Here is a 19,603-nt window from a genome sequence, read left to right on the forward strand (position 1 = left end):
ACAGTACTGTTGTCTGTGCAACCCTACAGTTTTCGGTCCATCTGCAATTGAATTTAGGCCATTGAAAAACATAAATATTGATTTTAGTAATTCTGTTAATCCAAACCATATTGAAGTACAAAGGTATATAGTATTAAAAATAAAAAGGAATTTTTGATAAATACTGAATACTAAATATATGTGTATTTTTATCAATATTTTTAAAATGTATATTTCGGCATATTCAATTTTTGTTGTTTTCGACTGAAACTTAATAAATAATAACAAATACTGTTGCCCTGAAATGGAATGCTCACTAACTCATGTAAGTTTGGTCACTGTGTTATAGTTTCCTATTACATGTCTAATATGAACCCATATCTAAGGCAAGAATCCTGTCTCAGCTTTTCCAGTCACTTCTCCATAGATTTGTTATTGTACATGTAAACATCCTCTTCTAAATGAATACCTCGGTATTTGAACCAAACCACTTTCCTCTGGCCATTTATTAATCTAGTTGTAATATTTTTTTTTAATATTCTATTTATTCAGGAATCAGATTTACTCCCCAAGTTTTTTAACCACAGTTCTGTATTGTCTTCTCAGCTCCAATAAATCCAAATCTGTAAACCCCAATTTTAATCAGATTCCCAGCTGTCAATAACACATTATCCATGCCCCAATTTCATGTGTGTACAATGTATTGCATTTTGTGGGTCAACATTCTGTTTTATTTTCTAAACATTATATTTTTTAATTGTCATTAAATTTGTATGTCAATATAAAGCAGGTTTGTCAGCACTTCGGCACAGATGGTGAAACAATACACTTTGTTGCCATAGTTACTGCAGATCTTTTCATTTTGTTTTCATGCCTAATACAAATGTGATCATCACTTTCAAATTTCAGAGAGAAGTGACAATTCATGTTAAATTTTCATACTGCTTTGGAATGGAAAGTATAACCAGTGTTTACAACAAAAAGTTGAATTTTATGATCGTTTTCTGAAATGATGAAAACAATCACAAATGAACTGATGTCTGTACAAATTCTGAATTAATTTGCATAATTGAAATAAACAAAAAGAAGAATATACTGTAGATTTTTACTCAGTATTGCGGAAATATTTGTGAAATTCTAAATTCATTCCACATCAACGACCTCTGATTTGACACCAAAAGTCACAAACTTGAATCAAAATCACTTTTCATCACTCCAGAGTACTCGTATATATTGTGGATATTGAATAAATTAATTATAAATGACCCTTGAACTTATGAAATCTATTCTGTCATTCAGAATAATGTGACAGCTGTTCCTATATGTGTTTGTTAGGAAGTTCTAAATTTACTCCAATTTCCTGCTGCTTTTTGTATTAAATAACTATTGAGTCTACTCAATGGATTTCTTTCTGTTACTAAAAGGAAGTGGTTTTCTTACATCATTTATTTTTCTTCTTCATCTATTGTACGTCTCTGAGTCATTCATCTTGGTAGCATATTATTAGTACGGTGCTCAGTTTTAAGCGCTTCCCGCAGCCAGTCTAAATAATTCATGTGTTTGTTAATTTATTAATGATTTAAATTTCAGATATTGAAATTATATGCTTGTGCTTTTTACCAACACTTGTTTATCAGATCCTTATTTGTCAGCATTTTCAACTGGATACATATTTAATTATCTATACTTATTTAAAACATTTATTATCATTAATTTGCATCATTTTATTTAGCATAATCAAACAGAAATACATGTTCATTCATAATCTTGTACAAAATAAAATATTATCCTGGATGATTCATCTAATTTAATAGTCTGTATAATTTAGTGAGATATTTAATATGAAAATCTATTTTTTCTGAAAAATTAATTGAAAAAAAATTCATAAAAAGCAACAGCTGTGATAATATTTGACCCTGGCATTGAAATGAAATCACAATTACGGTATTGTATGTCAACAAAGATTAAGTTAGATGAGGATCATATTGATTTATTTTGTTATGTTGCAGGGGCAATCATTTATATTATATATTAGCTAAAAAAAATCTACTGATTTGTCATTAATGTTGGTTTTTTGTAATGTCCTCTAAAACAGGTGGTTGGGAAAACAGACAAATTTATATTAACCAAACTCAGTACGTTTGGTTATAATGAATTAGTTTTTCAGATTGAATCTATTCTACTTAGATACGAAGTGTATGTATTTATGACATGGTCATTTTGCAAAAAACAAACTATTGTATTGTGTCCCCCTCTCAGGGAAAGTGTTGCTTATAAAACACAGTGGACTGAAAGCTTAGCCCTAGTTGTCTTATTGATTAGCTATTAATGCATACCATGTATGTGTAACAGTGTGTACAATCTATATATCAGTCGGATATGCACAGAAAATCACATTAATCACATTTCAGGAAGATAATCCCATCAGTGTACTTAAATTTATTGATAAGTTCTGTGCTGTGAAGTTATTCACTGGAGGTGTACAGTATATACTGTAAAATGACTAATTTTCACTGGGTTTAAATTTCAGTGATTTAGCATTTCAGGCATATTCAGTGGGTTTTAAATTCATGGTTTTATCATTTAGATAATGTGTTCTATGCTCAAGTTACATATATACTGGGTTTTAATTTAGCGCATTTTCCAGTCAGCGAAATAAGCAAAATTGAAACCCAGTGAATAATTAATCCTTTTACAGTAGTCTGGACAGAACTGAACTTTCACTCTAGCTATCAGCTGACTTTGCCATCACAACTTATTTATTATTTAAAGCCAGTATCATACATAATTTGAACTTTGTAGTATTTATTTATATTGAGACGTATTTCGGCAGATTACGCTGCATAATTTAAATATGTGATCATCTTGCATATAAGATAAGCTAGCTTTAAGTCAGATTGAAACTGGCTTAATATTAGGTTATGTCTTAGCAGTACAGTATTTTCCCTGTCTCTATTGAATCTCCATTATATATGTGAACATGAAAAACTGACAGCCATCAGAGAAGCTGAAAAAACATATACAGGATACTTTAAAGAATAATTAAATGATTTTTTGTTTCCATGGTGACTAAATTCTGCTAGTTTTATAAGTTGACCATTTTAAAAAACAAAAAACTATTATGAACATGTTGATAATAAGGAACACATTTTAAAAAGTAAATGAATTATTGTTGATGCTGTTTGGTATTCAGTCCCTCTCGGATGTAGACTTGTTTATTATTCTTGTGTGCATGGGTGAGAAACACTTCCCTACAGACTGGATTATACTGATCAGACCTTGACAGCAGTAACCTTCATGTATGTTTCTTGCCCTCAATGGTTGTCCTTAGCTTTGGAGACCAAAATGATCAATGATCTGTTTCAACAACAAGGTGTTGATTTCAATTTAATTTGCCCTCCCAGACTGTTACTGAGGTATAATCCATTGTATTGGGTCATTAACCCAATCTAAGTTTATAATTAATTATCTTCTATTATTAAACTTATTAGTATTAGTAAAAAATTTAACACATTACATTTTACTTTTATACTTAACATTATAATATTTTCTCTTTCTTTATTATTTCATTATTATTATACTTTTATTGCTACTGTACTGATAGAAATACCGTATTTCTAAAGATGCAATAAATATTATTATTATTTCTACAAATAGGTAATTAGTATCTTATTTTCACTTTACTAGTCCCAAGTATAGATAAGTTTTAGTGACGCCATTTTGAATTGCGCATATATAATCTGTCAGTGTAGGTAGATCTTTTGTGTTGGAGAAAGTAAATAGTCCAGGTCAGGGTCACTGGACTTTTTCTTCGCTAAAGATTATAACAAGTGTTCAATCTTTTACATGAATTTCAATAAATATAATGGAGACTAATAACTTGTAGTGTAAGACTTTCCAGTGTTCGTACATGCGCCTTATGGCATATGTTGTGTGTTTACATGTACGAGATACCTTCTGTGCGAGTAGCCACATGTACCCTTCAAATATTTAGAAATGTCATGTGAAATGTACAGCGTCTGACTAATTTGAAAAGTGAAATTCTGGTCAATATTTATTTTGGTGATTTTGAAAGGATTCTAGATTGGTCAGTAACACTTACTGTCTCCCTAGATTGGGCATTTTTAACAATGGTGTGGAACAAGGGTATATTGTGTTTTGTTTTGTTCCCTGTGGTTAGTATTGTACAGTAATGGAACTGGAGTGGAATTACAATAGATTGAAATAACAACACGTCCCTCGTCATGGAACTTTTCATTTAATAAGTTGCTGCATTGTCAAAACTTCACAGACGTCACATTAATTATACAGTACATGTTTTGATTCGTTTTACGACAAACGACATGTAATTTTCCAGGGTTTTTTATTTGTTAGTACTATAGATTGAAAAACAACAAATAAACAATTACATCACAAACATTAGAATCCATTCTTGTAAAAAGAAAAAGCATGCACATGTTTGGGAATTTTCCGAGAACAATCAAATAACCATGTGGGTGACATCTCCAAGTTACATCAATCTCTGTGGGTGTACACCCATGGGATTATTATGACTCATACGTCTAATAGCACAAAAAACAGTCTTATGATACTGAAATAATAGTCTGTAGAGAAATTTCCAATAAACAAGCAATTACCGTATTTCGATGGTTAGCTTATTGTAATTTATTATAAAGTATTGTGAGGTGAGAAAATGTTGAATATTTGTTATTTAGTCTGCAAACAGAAATGTCAAATTTGCTTTACAGTTATAGACCTAAATTAATCTCTTGTTTATTATTACTGTAAAATACTTTTTTTTTTCCCTTGGAATTAATTTTCGCTGAAGGAATGATTCAGTGAAAATAAAATCCAGCGAATATACCTTTTTTCCTATATTTTACATTCAACTTGAAAAATCCGAGAAAATAAATTCCATACAAAACACCCAAAATTTCTTTCCAGCGATAATTAATCCCAGCATAAATAAAGTATTCTACAGTATATGAATTTGGAGACAGGCAGATTAGGCTTAACACAATCTCCGATTAGGGATTATCAATTCACATTACCCACACTTTTGCAACCAAAAGGTAGACATGCAAATAAAGCACTTAGTTTAAACTATTCCAGTCTGTATCATCAGGTCATGACCTCTTGTGTATTTTCTCTCAGGAGAGATTACATCATTGCTTGCATGGCAAATGATGTACCGTAAAATCTGTATTAGAAGCCGCATCCCTAATAGAAGTCGCACCCATTCTTTTTGAATAATTGAGAATCTAAAATTCACCATTTCTCATATGTGTATATGCTCTAATAGAAGCCGCATCCCCTCTGTTGCATTGTACCATTTTAATAGAAGCCGCGGCTTCTAATACAGATTTTACAGTATTATTTCAAGCCTGTCATGTTGTACATGTGTATAGCATGATGATGCAATTAAAACTGATGTCACGGGAGTACTGATAAACTTGTTTGTATGCAATTTACATGTCTATACTCAGACATGTGTGTGTGACTTGAATATATAATGAGTTTGTTAACGAGCAGGTCATTGTAACTATTTTGGGATATCATGGTGATCTATCGTAAAATTGTAACCATATGTCCTCGAACATAAACATGAAAAAACATGTATGGAGTTTTTTTGCCGAATTTTGATGAGTTGAATGTTAAGCGAGGGGGTCGTCACGTGCACACGCACTGGAATTTAGTCCCAAGCGACCATAACAACACACGTTAAAAATGCAAAGGCTCATGGGTAGACGCTTGTTTGTAAACAATGACACGCTTTAGCCATCTGACGCACGTGTAGTTGACGACTGTCCCGCTTTAAATACAAGAAAAAAGGCATATTATCCGGCTTTTATTTTTACTGAATCATCACGAAAATAGTGAAAAATGAAATCAGGACCATTAAAAAGTATTACTGTAAAATCTGCATTAGAAACCGTGGCTTCTATTAAAATGATACAATGCAACAGAGGGGATGTGGCTTCTATTAGAGCATGTACACATGTGAGAAATGATGAATTTTTGGTTCTTAATTATTCAAAAAGAATGGGTGCGACTTCTCTCAAAGATGCGGCTTCTAATACAGATTTAACGGTATTTATAATGACCATTGTTACACTACTATCATTCACATAAACACGTGTTGCTAATAGAGGAAATACTGTCGTCCTGTTGTATGTAACTTTAATTCTAGTTTAATTATTTTCCAATTAGGCTAGTAAGAGATACACTTCAGTCGTGGTTGGTCTACCATGGAAATATTTTCTAGTTTATGTCTAAACTTTTTTCCTGCTATGACACCCTCACTTTAAGTAACATTATAGGCAGTCAAAAATGACTTGAATGCACAGGGCTTGGCAGTGTGCCTAGATAAATTAACTATGGGTATTGCTTTCTGGCGGTACAAGCTGTCTTCAACTGCCAAAACACTTCTGTCATATGAATATATTGATTAAAGTGTATCTCTTGGATACAGTTACCATGACACTCCCATGTAACTGTGGTATAAATACATTTTTCGCAGATGTTAAATTTTGTGCTTCAGTAGCTTAGGTCGGTCTTAACATAGTATTACTCTGAACAGAGATCTGTATGTATGAGTGAATTTTGAGTTTTGAAACTAATTATTTGTGTTACTTTCAGACCAAAAATGTCAAAAAAAAATTTGTTCATTGCGAAGGAGGAGATAAAATTGACTTTGGCTTTAATAGGTTTAACCGTTTTAATCCAAAGACAACTTTATTTTATTATCTTTCACAAAATAAATCCACATAATTTTTCACCACCAGTTCCCTCTTACCCCCGGTAGTGCCATTTATAGTCTGCACCTTCCTTCAGAAGATTGGAACAAAAATAGCCAAATTTTTTAAGTAAAAACTGAAAATTAACTTTAATTTTGTCCGATGGCTTCAAAACTCAGATTCATTTTCACAAATATTGAGAAATTGTTGCACCAATAATTGTTTAGGAAATGATTGCATTCAAAATGTTAATGAAAGGCATGAGATGATAGCCAATCGTGAGAGACTATAATACATCAAGGTAATAATACATTAGACTGAGTCACCATAGACTAATATATTTAATTGTTTTTTTGTCTTGCAGGCTTTAATTTACCATGATGGCAACCTGTTCTCGGGTTCAATAGAAGCTCTCATACAGCACATAGTGCCAACAGCAGACTACTACCCTGATGTAAGTCATAGTTATCTTTGCATGTGATTGGTGCAAAAAATCTACTTCATTTGCGTATATGAATAATTCATGTAATGGAAATTATTGATTTCTAGTGTAAAAATATTTCAAATACAGTTTGAAATACTTTTCTATAAGTTGTGTGTCTTTAAAAAACACAGTAGCCAGCTGAACAAGCCAAGTAGACAGCTATTTAGCCGGCAATCATCTCATGAAGAAACCCTAAAAAATATTATATACAGTTCAGTCATCACCCCCCAATGTCTTTGATGTTGCATCTCAAATTAGAGCCCACAATGCACTTTGATACTTTTAACAAATTCAGTTGGTCTTCAAATGTAATTTTGTTTTATTATTTTGATTTGATTATTAATGTTTGTTCTTATCTTCTTTTTTCAGAGGACATATATATTTGCATTCTTGCTTTGTAGTCGATTATTTATGAAACCATATGAATTATTACAAGAAGTATGTGAGGTAAGAATAGCTAATTGTAATATCTACATTAAAGTAAGGATCTTTTTTATCAAGTGAGATGCAAATGCAATTGAATTATCTAGTTTAATCTAATTTTTATTCTTGTATTCTCGTTTATTTTCAGTTATCAATTTTACAACAGAACCTTCTCAATAGACATATAGATAGAGCTCAGTTCAGTAGATTTGGACCAAACCTCGTACTGTTATTAAGGTAAACTGGCATTTTATATTGATTACATTAACATTCCTGACACAATAAGAAAGTTTTGCAAGTCTAGGAGAGAAAACAAAATATTTCCTAAAATACCTTGCATTTCACACATTAAATGAATCTAAAACACATGTAATGTAACCACCCACCCCACATACGTGATTGCCCCCTCCCCCTGATGCCCAAATGAAAAAAAGGGTAGCTACTGCTCTTATCCCTGTTTATGTGTTGCCCCCCCCCCCCAATGTTACAACATATAAATAACTATGATTTCTGGAGGCATATATGTCATTTACATGTATGTTTGAATAGAAAAAGGTTTTTAGGTTTCATCAAGTCAGATCAAGACAAAATTAGTAGTAATTGTTCACACTATTTTTAGCTCCGCTGTCGACTTTGTCGAGCGGAGCTTATCATATGAGTGATTGTCCGTCGTCGTCGTCCGTCGTCGTCGTCCGTGTCAATGTTTTACTTTTTCGACTTCTTCTTGAAAACTACAAGCCTGAATGCTTTGATACTTGGTGTATATGTACCTTGGGTAGACCTCTCTCAGATTTGTTCATTTCATGATGATATCTTCAATTCTCTAATTTTGGTGAATATTTTTGTCATTTTTAGTAAAAAGTGATATTTTCGACTTCTTGTTGAAAACCGCAAGTACAATTGCTTTGATATTACATATATAGGTACTACATTTGGACCTCTCTCAGATTTGTTCATTTTGTAATGATATCTTTAATTCTCTAATTTTGGTGAATATTTTTGTCATTTTTGGTAAAAAGTGATATTTTCGACTTCTTGTTGAAAACCGCAAGTCCAATTGCTTTGATATTTACATATATAGGTACTACATGTCGACCTCTCTCAGATTTGTTCATTTTGTAATGATATCTTCAATTCTCTAATTTTGGTGAATATTTTTGTAATTTTTGGTAAAAAGTGATATTTTCGACCTCTTGTTGAAAACCGCAAGTCCAATTGCTTTGATATTACATATATAGGTACTACATGTGGACCTCTCTCAGATTTGTTCATTTTGTAATGATATCTTTAATTCTCTAATTTTGGTGAATATTTTTGTAATTTTTGGTAAAAAGTGATATTTTCGACTTCTTGTTGAAAACCGCAAGTCCAATTGCTTTGATATTACATATATAGGTACTACATGTGGACCTCTCTCAGATTTGTTCATTTTGTAATGATATCTTTAATTCTCTAATTTCGGTGAATATTTTTGTAATTTTTGGTAAAAAGTGATATTTTCGACTTCTTGTTGAAAACCGCAAGTCCAATTGCTTTGATATTACATATATAGGTACTACATGTGGACCTCTCTCAGATTTGTTCATTTCATGATGATATCTTTAATTCTCTAATTTTGATGAATATTTTTGTAATTTTTGGTAAAAAGTGATATTTTCGACTTCTTGTTGAAAACCGCAAGTCCAATTGCTTTGATATATTATACATATAGGTACTACATGTGGACCTCTCTCAAATTTGTTCATTTTCTAATGATATCTTCTGTTCTTTAATTGCCATGTGCATTGCTAACAGCGGAGCTATCTCAGCCGACAGGCTGCTTGTTGATTATATGAAGGGAATTTTCAAAATAATTTATTTGTTTTTTTCTTTTCCTGCAGCGAGTGGACAGAAACCTTCCCATATGACTTCAGAGATGAGCGAATGATGAGACATTTAAAAGAAATCACCCAAAAATGTGCATCAATTGATGTAAATCTAAGAAAAAGCATAGGCCAGCTTATGCAGACTCTAATTAGGCGGGTAGGTGTACAATTTTTAATATATTTTAAATATATATAATTTGTGTATAAAAATGTATGCTTTTCTTGTCTCTAAATTATATATACTACCGGTATATAACCCCGGTACATAGGAGAGCACCAAATGGACAGAGTTTATAGCACTTTGGTGACATTATCACTTTTATTCTCTACATTGTATTTGCTCTATTAAAATTGTGTAAATTTCACTTACAATATATGTGAACTGCAAAATTCTTCTTTAGTGCTATCAACAATACTCATATTCATTTATACAACTCTCATTGGTCCTGATATTGCATAATTCAAAATCATTGAACACCACTTTATACATTTTCGCACAATAACAACTTGCATGTTTATATGTAAGGGTGTTCTGATGTTTGTGTGGATATATGTACTGGATGATTGGGATACATTCCCTGTAGTGGAATAGACATTACGATCACATGCAGCATTGTCGGAGCAACCCTTTCCATGACAACCGCCATTAAATGATATTCTATTTCACCAACAATAGGTTGGTTGTTTGATTTATTGAGAACATGTGACTTGCTTACAAATGACTTTTAAAATGTTTGCACCATGCATTGCATTGTTGTTTAATTTGATGATACTGGAAGTATGGGCACAGCTACTCTAGCATATCAATGCTTTGTAATTAATCAGCTGTTTGGTGATAAAAGGGGAACAGATCATTTGTATCAGGTTAGCTTTTGTATGGACAATACTATAATGTTACCTCTTAAAGTAGAACATATTTTAAAAGAAAAAAATAAAGAAACATCTGTTACCATTACTTTCACTACTGCTTTTCTGTAGTATTTCTCCATACTATGAAATTAATACAAAACAATAACTCACAAGGATTGTTTTTTTTTCATTCCCCAGCTTGCAATGTTGGAAAAGTACGAGGAAATCCTTGCCAAAGTAAATGCAGCTGCCGCTGATCGTATGCATATGCTTCGAGCCAATCCTGCAGCGTTCCAAACAAACGTTATAGAAATCTGTCCCGATCCGTACATCATGGCGCAGCAGCTCACACACATAGAATTGGTAAGTGATGATATTAATCAAAATGGGTCACTCACCCGCTTCATTCTGGTCACCTTTGTTTTCACAGCACAATCCATTAATCCATTGGTCATCAACACAAATGGTAAATTACATGTAAAAAGACATTTCATAATACAACTTTTTAAGATAATACATATATAACAAAATCCAAGAGAACAGAGACAGTCTCTAGTTGTATGTTGATCACTTTATTATTGGTTAATATTTTATTGTATGTGTGTAACAGGTGTGTTTAATTTGGCCCCCCTACTTACATTCATCTGTCACCACTTGATAATGTATTAAATGAGTTTTAAATTATATATAAAATTATATCTAAAATGAAACTATTTAATTATCTGTGTGTGTGATGCCAAAAATGGGGTATCTGTCAACATCCAGGATTGTATTGAGGCATTGTGGGATGTCATGTTTTGTGTGAGGCATTGTGGGATATCATGTTTTGTGTGAGGCATTGTGGGATATCATGTTTTGTGTGAGGCATTGTGGGATATCATGTTTTGTGTGAGGCATTGTGGGATGTCATGTTTTGTGTGAGGCATTGTGGGATATCATGTTTTGTGTGAGGCATTGTGGGATATCATGTTTTGTGTGAGGCATTGTGGGATATCATGTTTTGTGTGAAACTCAAGTTTATGTTTTTTCGTTCTTTGCAGGAAAGGCTGACAAACATCGGTCCTGAAGAGTTTGTCCAAGCTTTTATGAAAAAGGAAACAGACGATATTAAGGTAGACAAATATTTTATCAAGTAATTTCTAATTATTTTTGTTGTTGTTCTTAATATAAATACAGTTTTAGTTTTAGTTTAGTTTTGCAATTTTCCAACACTGTCAGTCTTAAAAAACATTTCTTAATTGAAGTGTAAGTACAGTTTTCTTCTTATGTGGTTTGCACTTTTCGAACACTGTCAGTCAAAAAAAGCATCTGTGGCAAGGGCCAGTGAGGACGCATACTAATTTTAGTCCCCATACGGGGCACAATTGTTGATTTGTTTGATGACTTGCTGTAATTGCAGCATCATTTTTGCTGAATTCATGAGAATATTACTCATAATATTAATTAAAATTTTCTTCCTAATTATTTTTTTTTCCAGATTCCATTCCAAGATATCAAAAAAACGAATAACCTAGAGGCCTACGTGGAGTGGTTTAACAGACTTAGTTATTTCGTGGCAACAGAAGTGTGCATGCACATTAAGAAAAAACATAGGGCCAGGCTTATAGAATATTTTATCGATGTTGCCAAGGAGAGTTTTAATATTGGTAACTTCAATTCGCTCATGGCGATTCTAGGTAATGTATATTTCAGAAATTGTTATCTTTTATAGGCAGCACAGACCACTTATTGTAATAATTTTCACTGGAATTTAAATTCACTGATTTTACAGTAAAATAATTAGTTGTCATGTTCACATGGATTTAATTTAGTGGATTTCATTTATCAGTGAAAATAAAGAAATTACTTAAAACAACATAAGCTGTCATTTTGAACATTTTTGTTTAAATATAAGCAGAAATTTTAGACAGAAACACTTTGGCTAAGTGACCATACACATGACTAAAGTCACATAAGATATGATATGAAAACTGAGGGTTGAGTAGTCGCCATTTCGTTGAAATCAGTCACGCGATGGGAACCGTCGAAAAATACCGGTATGACATAATTGTGTGCTGTCTACTTATTACATAGTATAAATAACAAATGCAATGAATGTCACTTCACTTTGTCTGAAGCTTCTACTTCATTTCTTTATCTGAACGTTTGGTTATTTTTTCTCTACCTAGCTGGTTTAAATATGTGTCCTGTATCAAGGCTAAAAAAGACATGGGCCAAAGTGAATACGGCTAAATTTGAAGTACTAGAGGTGAGATATGCACTGCCCTCTTGTGTTCAGTTATGCAATAACTTTTATTTTTACATGCATATTAAAGCGGGGGAGTCGTCAGATGGCCATAGCGCGTCATTGTTTACAAACAAGCGTCTACTCATGAGCGTTTGCGTTTTAGCATTGCTTGGGACTCAATTCCCGTGTGTGCGCAGGTGACAACCCTCCCGCTTTAAGCAATATGTCTGTCCTTGACTGTTATGTCCATGTTGTAAACTTGTGGTTTTACAATATAACTCTTTGTTTACAGCACTTGATGGATCCAACGTCAAATTTTTCGAACTATCGACAGTCACTGAGGGCAGCCATCCAGCGTTCACAGGCATCCATTGGTGGATGTGATCGCATAGTAATTCCATTTTTTAGTCTTCTTGTGAAAGATATTTATTTCCTGAATGAAGGTTGTGCAAACAAGATAGCGAATGGACATGTGAATTTTGATGTAAGTACTGTTCAACTTACTATAATTTATTGATGGTATTATCATTCGAGACATATGCGGGGATTTGTGTTGATAAACACAACCTAGTGCGCACGTTCCCCGAGCGCTTACCCAGTGGGAAACACAATATAAATTTTGACCTGGTCACGATGTGCACTAAATACAGTATTTGATTGTTTGATGTGCTCCAATCATCTTAGGAGTTACCGAAATCTTCTCTATTGTATGTGTTGACCTGCAAAGCATTCTTTAAGTTGCCATCTTTGTTAATATGGCACCCATATCCTGTGTATGCATGCAAGGTGCAACAACCACTGCCTTTAAAATACATTCGACTTTAATTACATTGGAATTTTGACATGGGGTTATGTCACTGCTACTGTCATTTAAACTGCATTGCAATTACCGGTATCTTTACTGTGTGTGATGCAACGATTAGGAGTTCCCAACGGAAATTAGAAAATAGTCTTCCAAAATTTGAACTGATGACATTATTGTTATCTCATGTGAGCAGCTTAAATGTTCAAAGTAATATGTTCCAAGGAAGCAATGTTACAAAGTGATAACTTCATTTACCAAGTGTGCATAAAGAAACTCATGTATATTTTTTATTTTTAGAAATTCTGGCAACTTGCCAAACAGATTACTGAATTTATCACATGGAAACAAGTGGATTGTCCGTACTCCAGGGACCGACAGGCACTTAATTATTTACTTACTGCACCTGTATTTACAGAAAATTGTAAGTCTATTAATTGTTATTTATATTGCATGACATTGTCTGTATTTCTCGGCTTCATTGAAATATAACATATTACCTGTGTGGTGAGTCCTCTAAAGTGAGAGATATCAAGTGATATTTTGTTATTATAATACTTCCAAAGATATACCTTTGAGTATCCATTTGCTTGGATTCTAAAAATTTGGGTATGCAGTAATGGTATGCGATCTAAACCATCTTTGAGTCAACAATTTTCTTATGCAATGAATGATATAACATGCACCTAAAGCAGGTAAATGATCACTTAGCAACCAAGTATTAACAATATATTTTTTTTCATTTTCAGCTCTGTATTTAGCTTCATACGAGAGTGAAAATCCAGAAAATGAATTCGAAAAAGAAAGGTTTAAAACATTCAGGTATAGTAAAAACTACCTAAAAGCTACTTCTCGTATTCAATCAAAACAAATGTACACTTAACTTGCATTTAATTCTACCACCTGATTTTCACCAATTTTAGTTTTGTAATTCTCTCCCATACCTGATTAAAAAATCTATGAATAAGTAGAACTAGTTTAAATACTATTTTCACTCCTAAAATTTTGGTACATTATTATGTATTTTTTTTTAATTTTCTTATTTATTTTTTAATCAAATGAACTTGCATTTCTATTGACTACGTATTGATTCAGAAGTATTTGAAAAAAAAAATGTTCTTAGTTTAATTTGCCTTACACATGGTTAATATTTGGTGTCTTATTTTGAAACCTGATTCACAATAGTTGTTTTGTTATGTATTTATTCTTGGAAACAAGAGAAGGATTCTATGTTTTCGCAGCCCTGGCCCCTGGGAGTGTGGGATTAAATCATTCCCACATATATGCATGTATGTGAAACGGAAGTACTAAGTGATCAGACATCATTGACAGATGACATGTTGTTATGGCATTATTAGCAAAAACATGGCTGCACTACCAGTAATGTTGTCAATGACAGGATAAATACTAGCGAAATATGGATTTTGTTGTACATGTAGGAAAATCAAACAATGCATGCATAAAATTTTGACGAAATCCTGTGTGATTCTCACCACCTGCATTTACCGGTAATATCAATTCTTATCTCACCCTCACTCTTTTCACTTTGCAGAGGAAAGAAGCCCTCACACAGTAAGTGATTCGCTCTTTACTTGACAAGTGTGCGTAGCTGACATTTGAATGGTGCTATATGATGGAATTAACAAGATGCGGTTCTCTGACATGAAGCGGTGACATTGGCCAAATCTTGAGATAAAACCAAGTGTGCCAAGACTGTGGAACATGGAGACCAAGAAAGAAAACATGGCAGTCAATTGAAAATGCAGTATTTTTTGGAGGTTCATGTTGAAGGTGCCTTCCTCCAAAGACGTATATAAATATACAGAAAAACAAGTTTCTGTATATGTGAACACTTGAGGGCGCTATACAATATACGATCAGAGTGTAAATATTTTATTAAAAATTGTAAGCAGTATATGTTTTATAGCTAAAAAAATAGAGATATTTTAAAAGTTGCAAGTATGAATTTTATCATAAAATGTTTTTTTTTTAAAGAATTGTCGATACAATCATTTGCAGAGCTTAGCCATCAGAGTACTATGCAATTATAACTTTTAATTGACATTGTAAGAAAAATAATGTGTTGCCTTGTTAATATATAAGATTGTTTAAATGTTCTGTTAAATAACAGAATTCATAGGATATTGACTATCCTAGATTTGAACTTTTGCATATTGTGCCTCTCCCCATGACTGGTAACTAATTTACCCCAACACACACTTATTGTGGCCATACCCTCTAATTCACAATCACTAATATTTCTTTCTTGTAATATTGACATAACTTTGAAGGTATTATATTTCCTTCCTGTTGGATTGTCATAATTAAATTAATTAAAAATGAAACAAATGCATTTGTAGGTCAAATCACAACTATTATTATTGCAAAAAATTGAATATTTAGTAAATCTATCACTCCAAAGCCTAGGAAGGATGTGGCTAAAATGTGTGGAATGGAATTAAATTTCATGTAAACAATTTATTTCACACATGTTGTAGAGAGCCCACATTCAACACGGTGCATTGCGTCGTTTGTGACGTTTTAATAAGAACCTCCTTGGTTATTTCCAAATGTACTGTCATCTGTAAAATAAAACTTTAGGGTATAAATAAAATAAAATAAAACGGTACTGGCCTTTAACTTTCTGAGTACAGTTATATCCTACACATATTTATAAAATTCCTGCCATGAGGTGCATCTAAAGGTATGCTTCCAATTGCGCAAAAATTATAGAAAAGTTTTAAAAAAATTAGAACATTGTATGACATTTCATCATCAAGTCACACAGTCCAATTAATCTCTCTCGATTTGATCTAAGAATATACCCAGTATGTTTATGTATCAAACGTCTATTTAATTTAATGTTCAATAAACATGTAATCTCTATTATTTCTTCACTGCCAAGTTTTAGGTGACTTGTAAAATATCAGATTTTTAAACTGAATTATAATCTTGTGTGGAGTATTTATATGTTGTACTTGCAATGAAATTGCAAAAAAACTGTGAGAAATCATTTTAATTCATGTTTTTATGTGATTTCTTAGTTTTATGTGCGTTGTGACCAAGTGATGTTTACCCATATACATTGTAACTGGTTAGTATTCTACCACTGTGATAAGAGTTGCTGGGTTACTGAAATCCTGTAATAATGCAGAGATTAAGGGGTTTTTTAATGACAATCACATGTACAAGTTTTTAAAATTTGTATAATTTGTGTGGTACCATGATACCAAAAATCTGGTGGTACATTAGACTAGAGATGCACAGGAGAGATTTGAAATCGGCATTTCAGTGTACTAAATCAAGTGGAAATAACTATAGTCTTTTATGCATACAAAGGTTATGGAAAACTCCCTGTCTGCACATCCCAAAAATTCCAGATTTTTGTACTTTACTGTATATACCATATAATTATTTCTCAAACGTGCATCAGCTAATTACAGCAAGCATGATCTAATTACCAATATGTGGTCATGACAACTGCAATTTCTCAATTGAAATTGATCAGAAGGATACATATGGGAAATGGTAGCATTTCGGGTGGGACTTTTTCGTTTTTTACACAACTGTGCTATTAATACCTACTAGGGTAGCTGTATGTAAAAATCCAATTTTGGAAATTTCACAAATTGTAGATATTAAGTCCATTATATATATGATATTTTTGTTGCATGTGTATATCGTTGTGCCTTGCAAATATTGTTTACTGTACATTGTGATATTTCAACTATGAAAACAAAAACTGAAAATAAAATATTAAAATATATGAAAACAATCATTTCTTATGCTCTTATTTTCTCATGCGTGCACAATGGGAGTGTCTTTGCAGTTATCCTGTCTGCATGTCTGTTCCACCAATATCTGGAGTACTGCTCTTCAGATTTCAATGAAATTTTTTAAATAGGTGCCTGGGGACAATGCACATACCTGATTAGTCCGTGCATAATAATTACCCAATTTTCCACAGATACATGTGCATCTCAAAGACAAATTATTGCAATTCAAAAAGGACTTGGTACACAATTGCCTGAGGACAATTCTCAAGACTTGATCAAGTTTTAGATTGAAATTGAAGCACACTATTACCTTTTTGGCATAATATGCATAATCCTCACATTTCAATGAAACTTGCATAGATGATCTGGGGTAACCCACAGGCATAATTAGTTTAATGTTGAAAACCATGCTTATTGATACCTTAAAGGGTGACAGTCGTCGTGCCGCGTACTGTTCGATATGGGACTCATAGCAACGTATACAATGCGTGTAAAATACATTGTTTATTCACATGAAATTCAAACACGCGCTGTGCGACGACCACCTCGCTTTAACTTTTACAAGCCAATTTTAGATATTAAACTTGAATTGAAAAAGTACAGGTGCTCTGGTATAAATCAGACTGCAAACCACGGATGTAAAATCAAATTTATTTTCTTTAAGTGTCATAAACTTCTACACTATGGATCACATTTTTTTCAAGTTGTACATCTCAAATAACATGTATATATTATTCATTAAACTTCTCATTTGAAAGACTAATCTTAAACTTTGAATTAATTTTCACTACGCCTCTCGTACTCTCGCTTTCTTTTATTATTATTTTTTGTTGATACAGAGCATAGTACACAATGATCAAAATAGATGTCAATGAAAGGCCATGTGTTCAATAGCAATTGATGGGATAGCCCCTGTCGGGGTATACTGTAAAATACTTTGACATTTTCACTGATTTTTGACAAGTTGAATGTAAAATATAGAAAAAAAGGTATATTCGCTGAATTTTATTTCACTGAATCATCCCTTCAGCGAAAATTCCAAGCGGAAATAAAGTATTTTACAGTTACATATTCAGTTTCAAAGCACATCTCCAATATAAGTGCACAAAAAATGTATATAATTTATCATGAAAATACAACTTATTTTTTATTTATTTCACCATAAACACACTTCTGTCATAGAGCATGTACAGTATGCCTTTTCATGTCGAAAGATTGTTCCTCAACATTTTGAAACAAACATTTGAACAAGAAAGAGTTTACGTTTACCAAGCACATGTTTTAATGTTAAATTTAAAAAAAATCACACTGCAATGTTTAGAAATTAACAAAATAGATTTTTTGAAATAAATCTACACGTTATTAGTTAAATACACAGTTGTGAGAAGCATAATGGCATATTTATGCAACAGAGCTTTCTGTTTGTCTGAGAAGAAGTACTAGATAGATTTTATCAAGGATTAATAGAATCAAGATATATAAGTGTTGTGCAAATTGTAAGTGAAAAAATCACATAATATGCAAATGAGTGAGTTTGTGGAAGAACTATTTAGTGTTTGATTGGCTGTTTTTATTCTTGATTATTCGCAAGGTAGGTTTTCTAATAAGGCAATAATCTCGCTTATTTCCAAGCATTCAATGTGTTCTGCGATGTCATACATTTGATTGACGCATGAAATGTTATATTGCACAAAAGTTCGCCAGAGAAACACAAACAACAAGACTGGTTTTGAGCTGTTATGAACGTAATGCGCATGCGTGAACCTCGTTCTGCAACAATGATAATACATAACAGTAGGATATACAAAATATCACATGAAACTCACACTATCATGATATCTTAATCACATACTGTACATACCGGTAGATATCAAGTTGCTTACCTTACAAACCATTGATTTCATATGGTTTGTAGAAAATATTTGTTTCAGTTATTGAACATTTTAAAGTAGATTTTATGAGTATATTCACCCATAAAAGAGGAGTGAGTGAGGGCGTAGTCATGTTTGAATATTTAAATATAAAATAGTATCAAGTTTTTATTCGAAAGACATTTTTTCAAAGCTACAAATTGTATATAATTTACATGAAAACTTGAATGAAATATCAAATTGGAACAACAGCTAGTGTTCAAGTCAAGTCAAGTCTTCGTCTAGCTTTAAACCAATTATGCTTGTTATTCAAGCCAATACTTACCCAGCATTTAGAATTACAAGATGTTTCGTGGAAGCACAACAAATAAAAAACCAAGGGCTTTGTCAGCCAATCACAGAGATGTATTCCAGGAATTGACATACTGCATCACTGTATCTATAATATGTATTTTTTGGATGAATTTGGTTTGTTTTTCTGACATTGATAACTATACTTTAAACTACTTGAATTCTGAAACAGAGAAAATTTGACTGGGTAGATAGGGGTCAATTCATGGAATATACCAGTATAGTTCCAGAGACACCAA

General features: G+C 32.5%; 1 protein-coding gene across 2 annotated transcripts in view; it reads left to right on the plus strand.

Moving 5' to 3' along the window:
* Nucleotides 1-17,141, plus strand: part of LOC100376917 (ras-GEF domain-containing family member 1B-like) — a 90,553-nt gene extending 73,412 nt beyond the window's left edge. For both annotated transcript variants that reach the window (XM_085493980.1, XM_085493981.1), the window contains 12 exons: nt 7,081-7,170; nt 7,570-7,647; nt 7,772-7,860; nt 9,504-9,645; nt 10,536-10,700; nt 11,378-11,449; nt 11,815-12,009; nt 12,502-12,585; nt 12,857-13,048; nt 13,667-13,790; nt 14,116-14,188; nt 14,919-17,141. In XM_085493980.1, the coding sequence (XP_085350106.1) occupies nt 7,081-7,170; nt 7,570-7,647; nt 7,772-7,860; nt 9,504-9,645; nt 10,536-10,700; nt 11,378-11,449; nt 11,815-12,009; nt 12,502-12,585; nt 12,857-13,048; nt 13,667-13,790; nt 14,116-14,188; nt 14,919-14,946 (1,332 nt within the window). In that variant the 3' untranslated portion in view covers nt 14,947-17,141. The remainder of the gene's footprint in view (nt 1-7,080; nt 7,171-7,569; nt 7,648-7,771; nt 7,861-9,503; nt 9,646-10,535; nt 10,701-11,377; nt 11,450-11,814; nt 12,010-12,501; nt 12,586-12,856; nt 13,049-13,666; nt 13,791-14,115; nt 14,189-14,918) is intronic.
* Nucleotides 17,142-19,603: the final 2,462 nt, after the last annotated feature.

The sequence above is a fragment of the Saccoglossus kowalevskii genome, chromosome 19 (assembly GCF_978046115.1).
Source record: "Saccoglossus kowalevskii chromosome 19, keSacKowa6.1, whole genome shotgun sequence".
NCBI classification, from domain to species: Eukaryota; Metazoa; Hemichordata; class Enteropneusta; family Harrimaniidae; genus Saccoglossus; species Saccoglossus kowalevskii.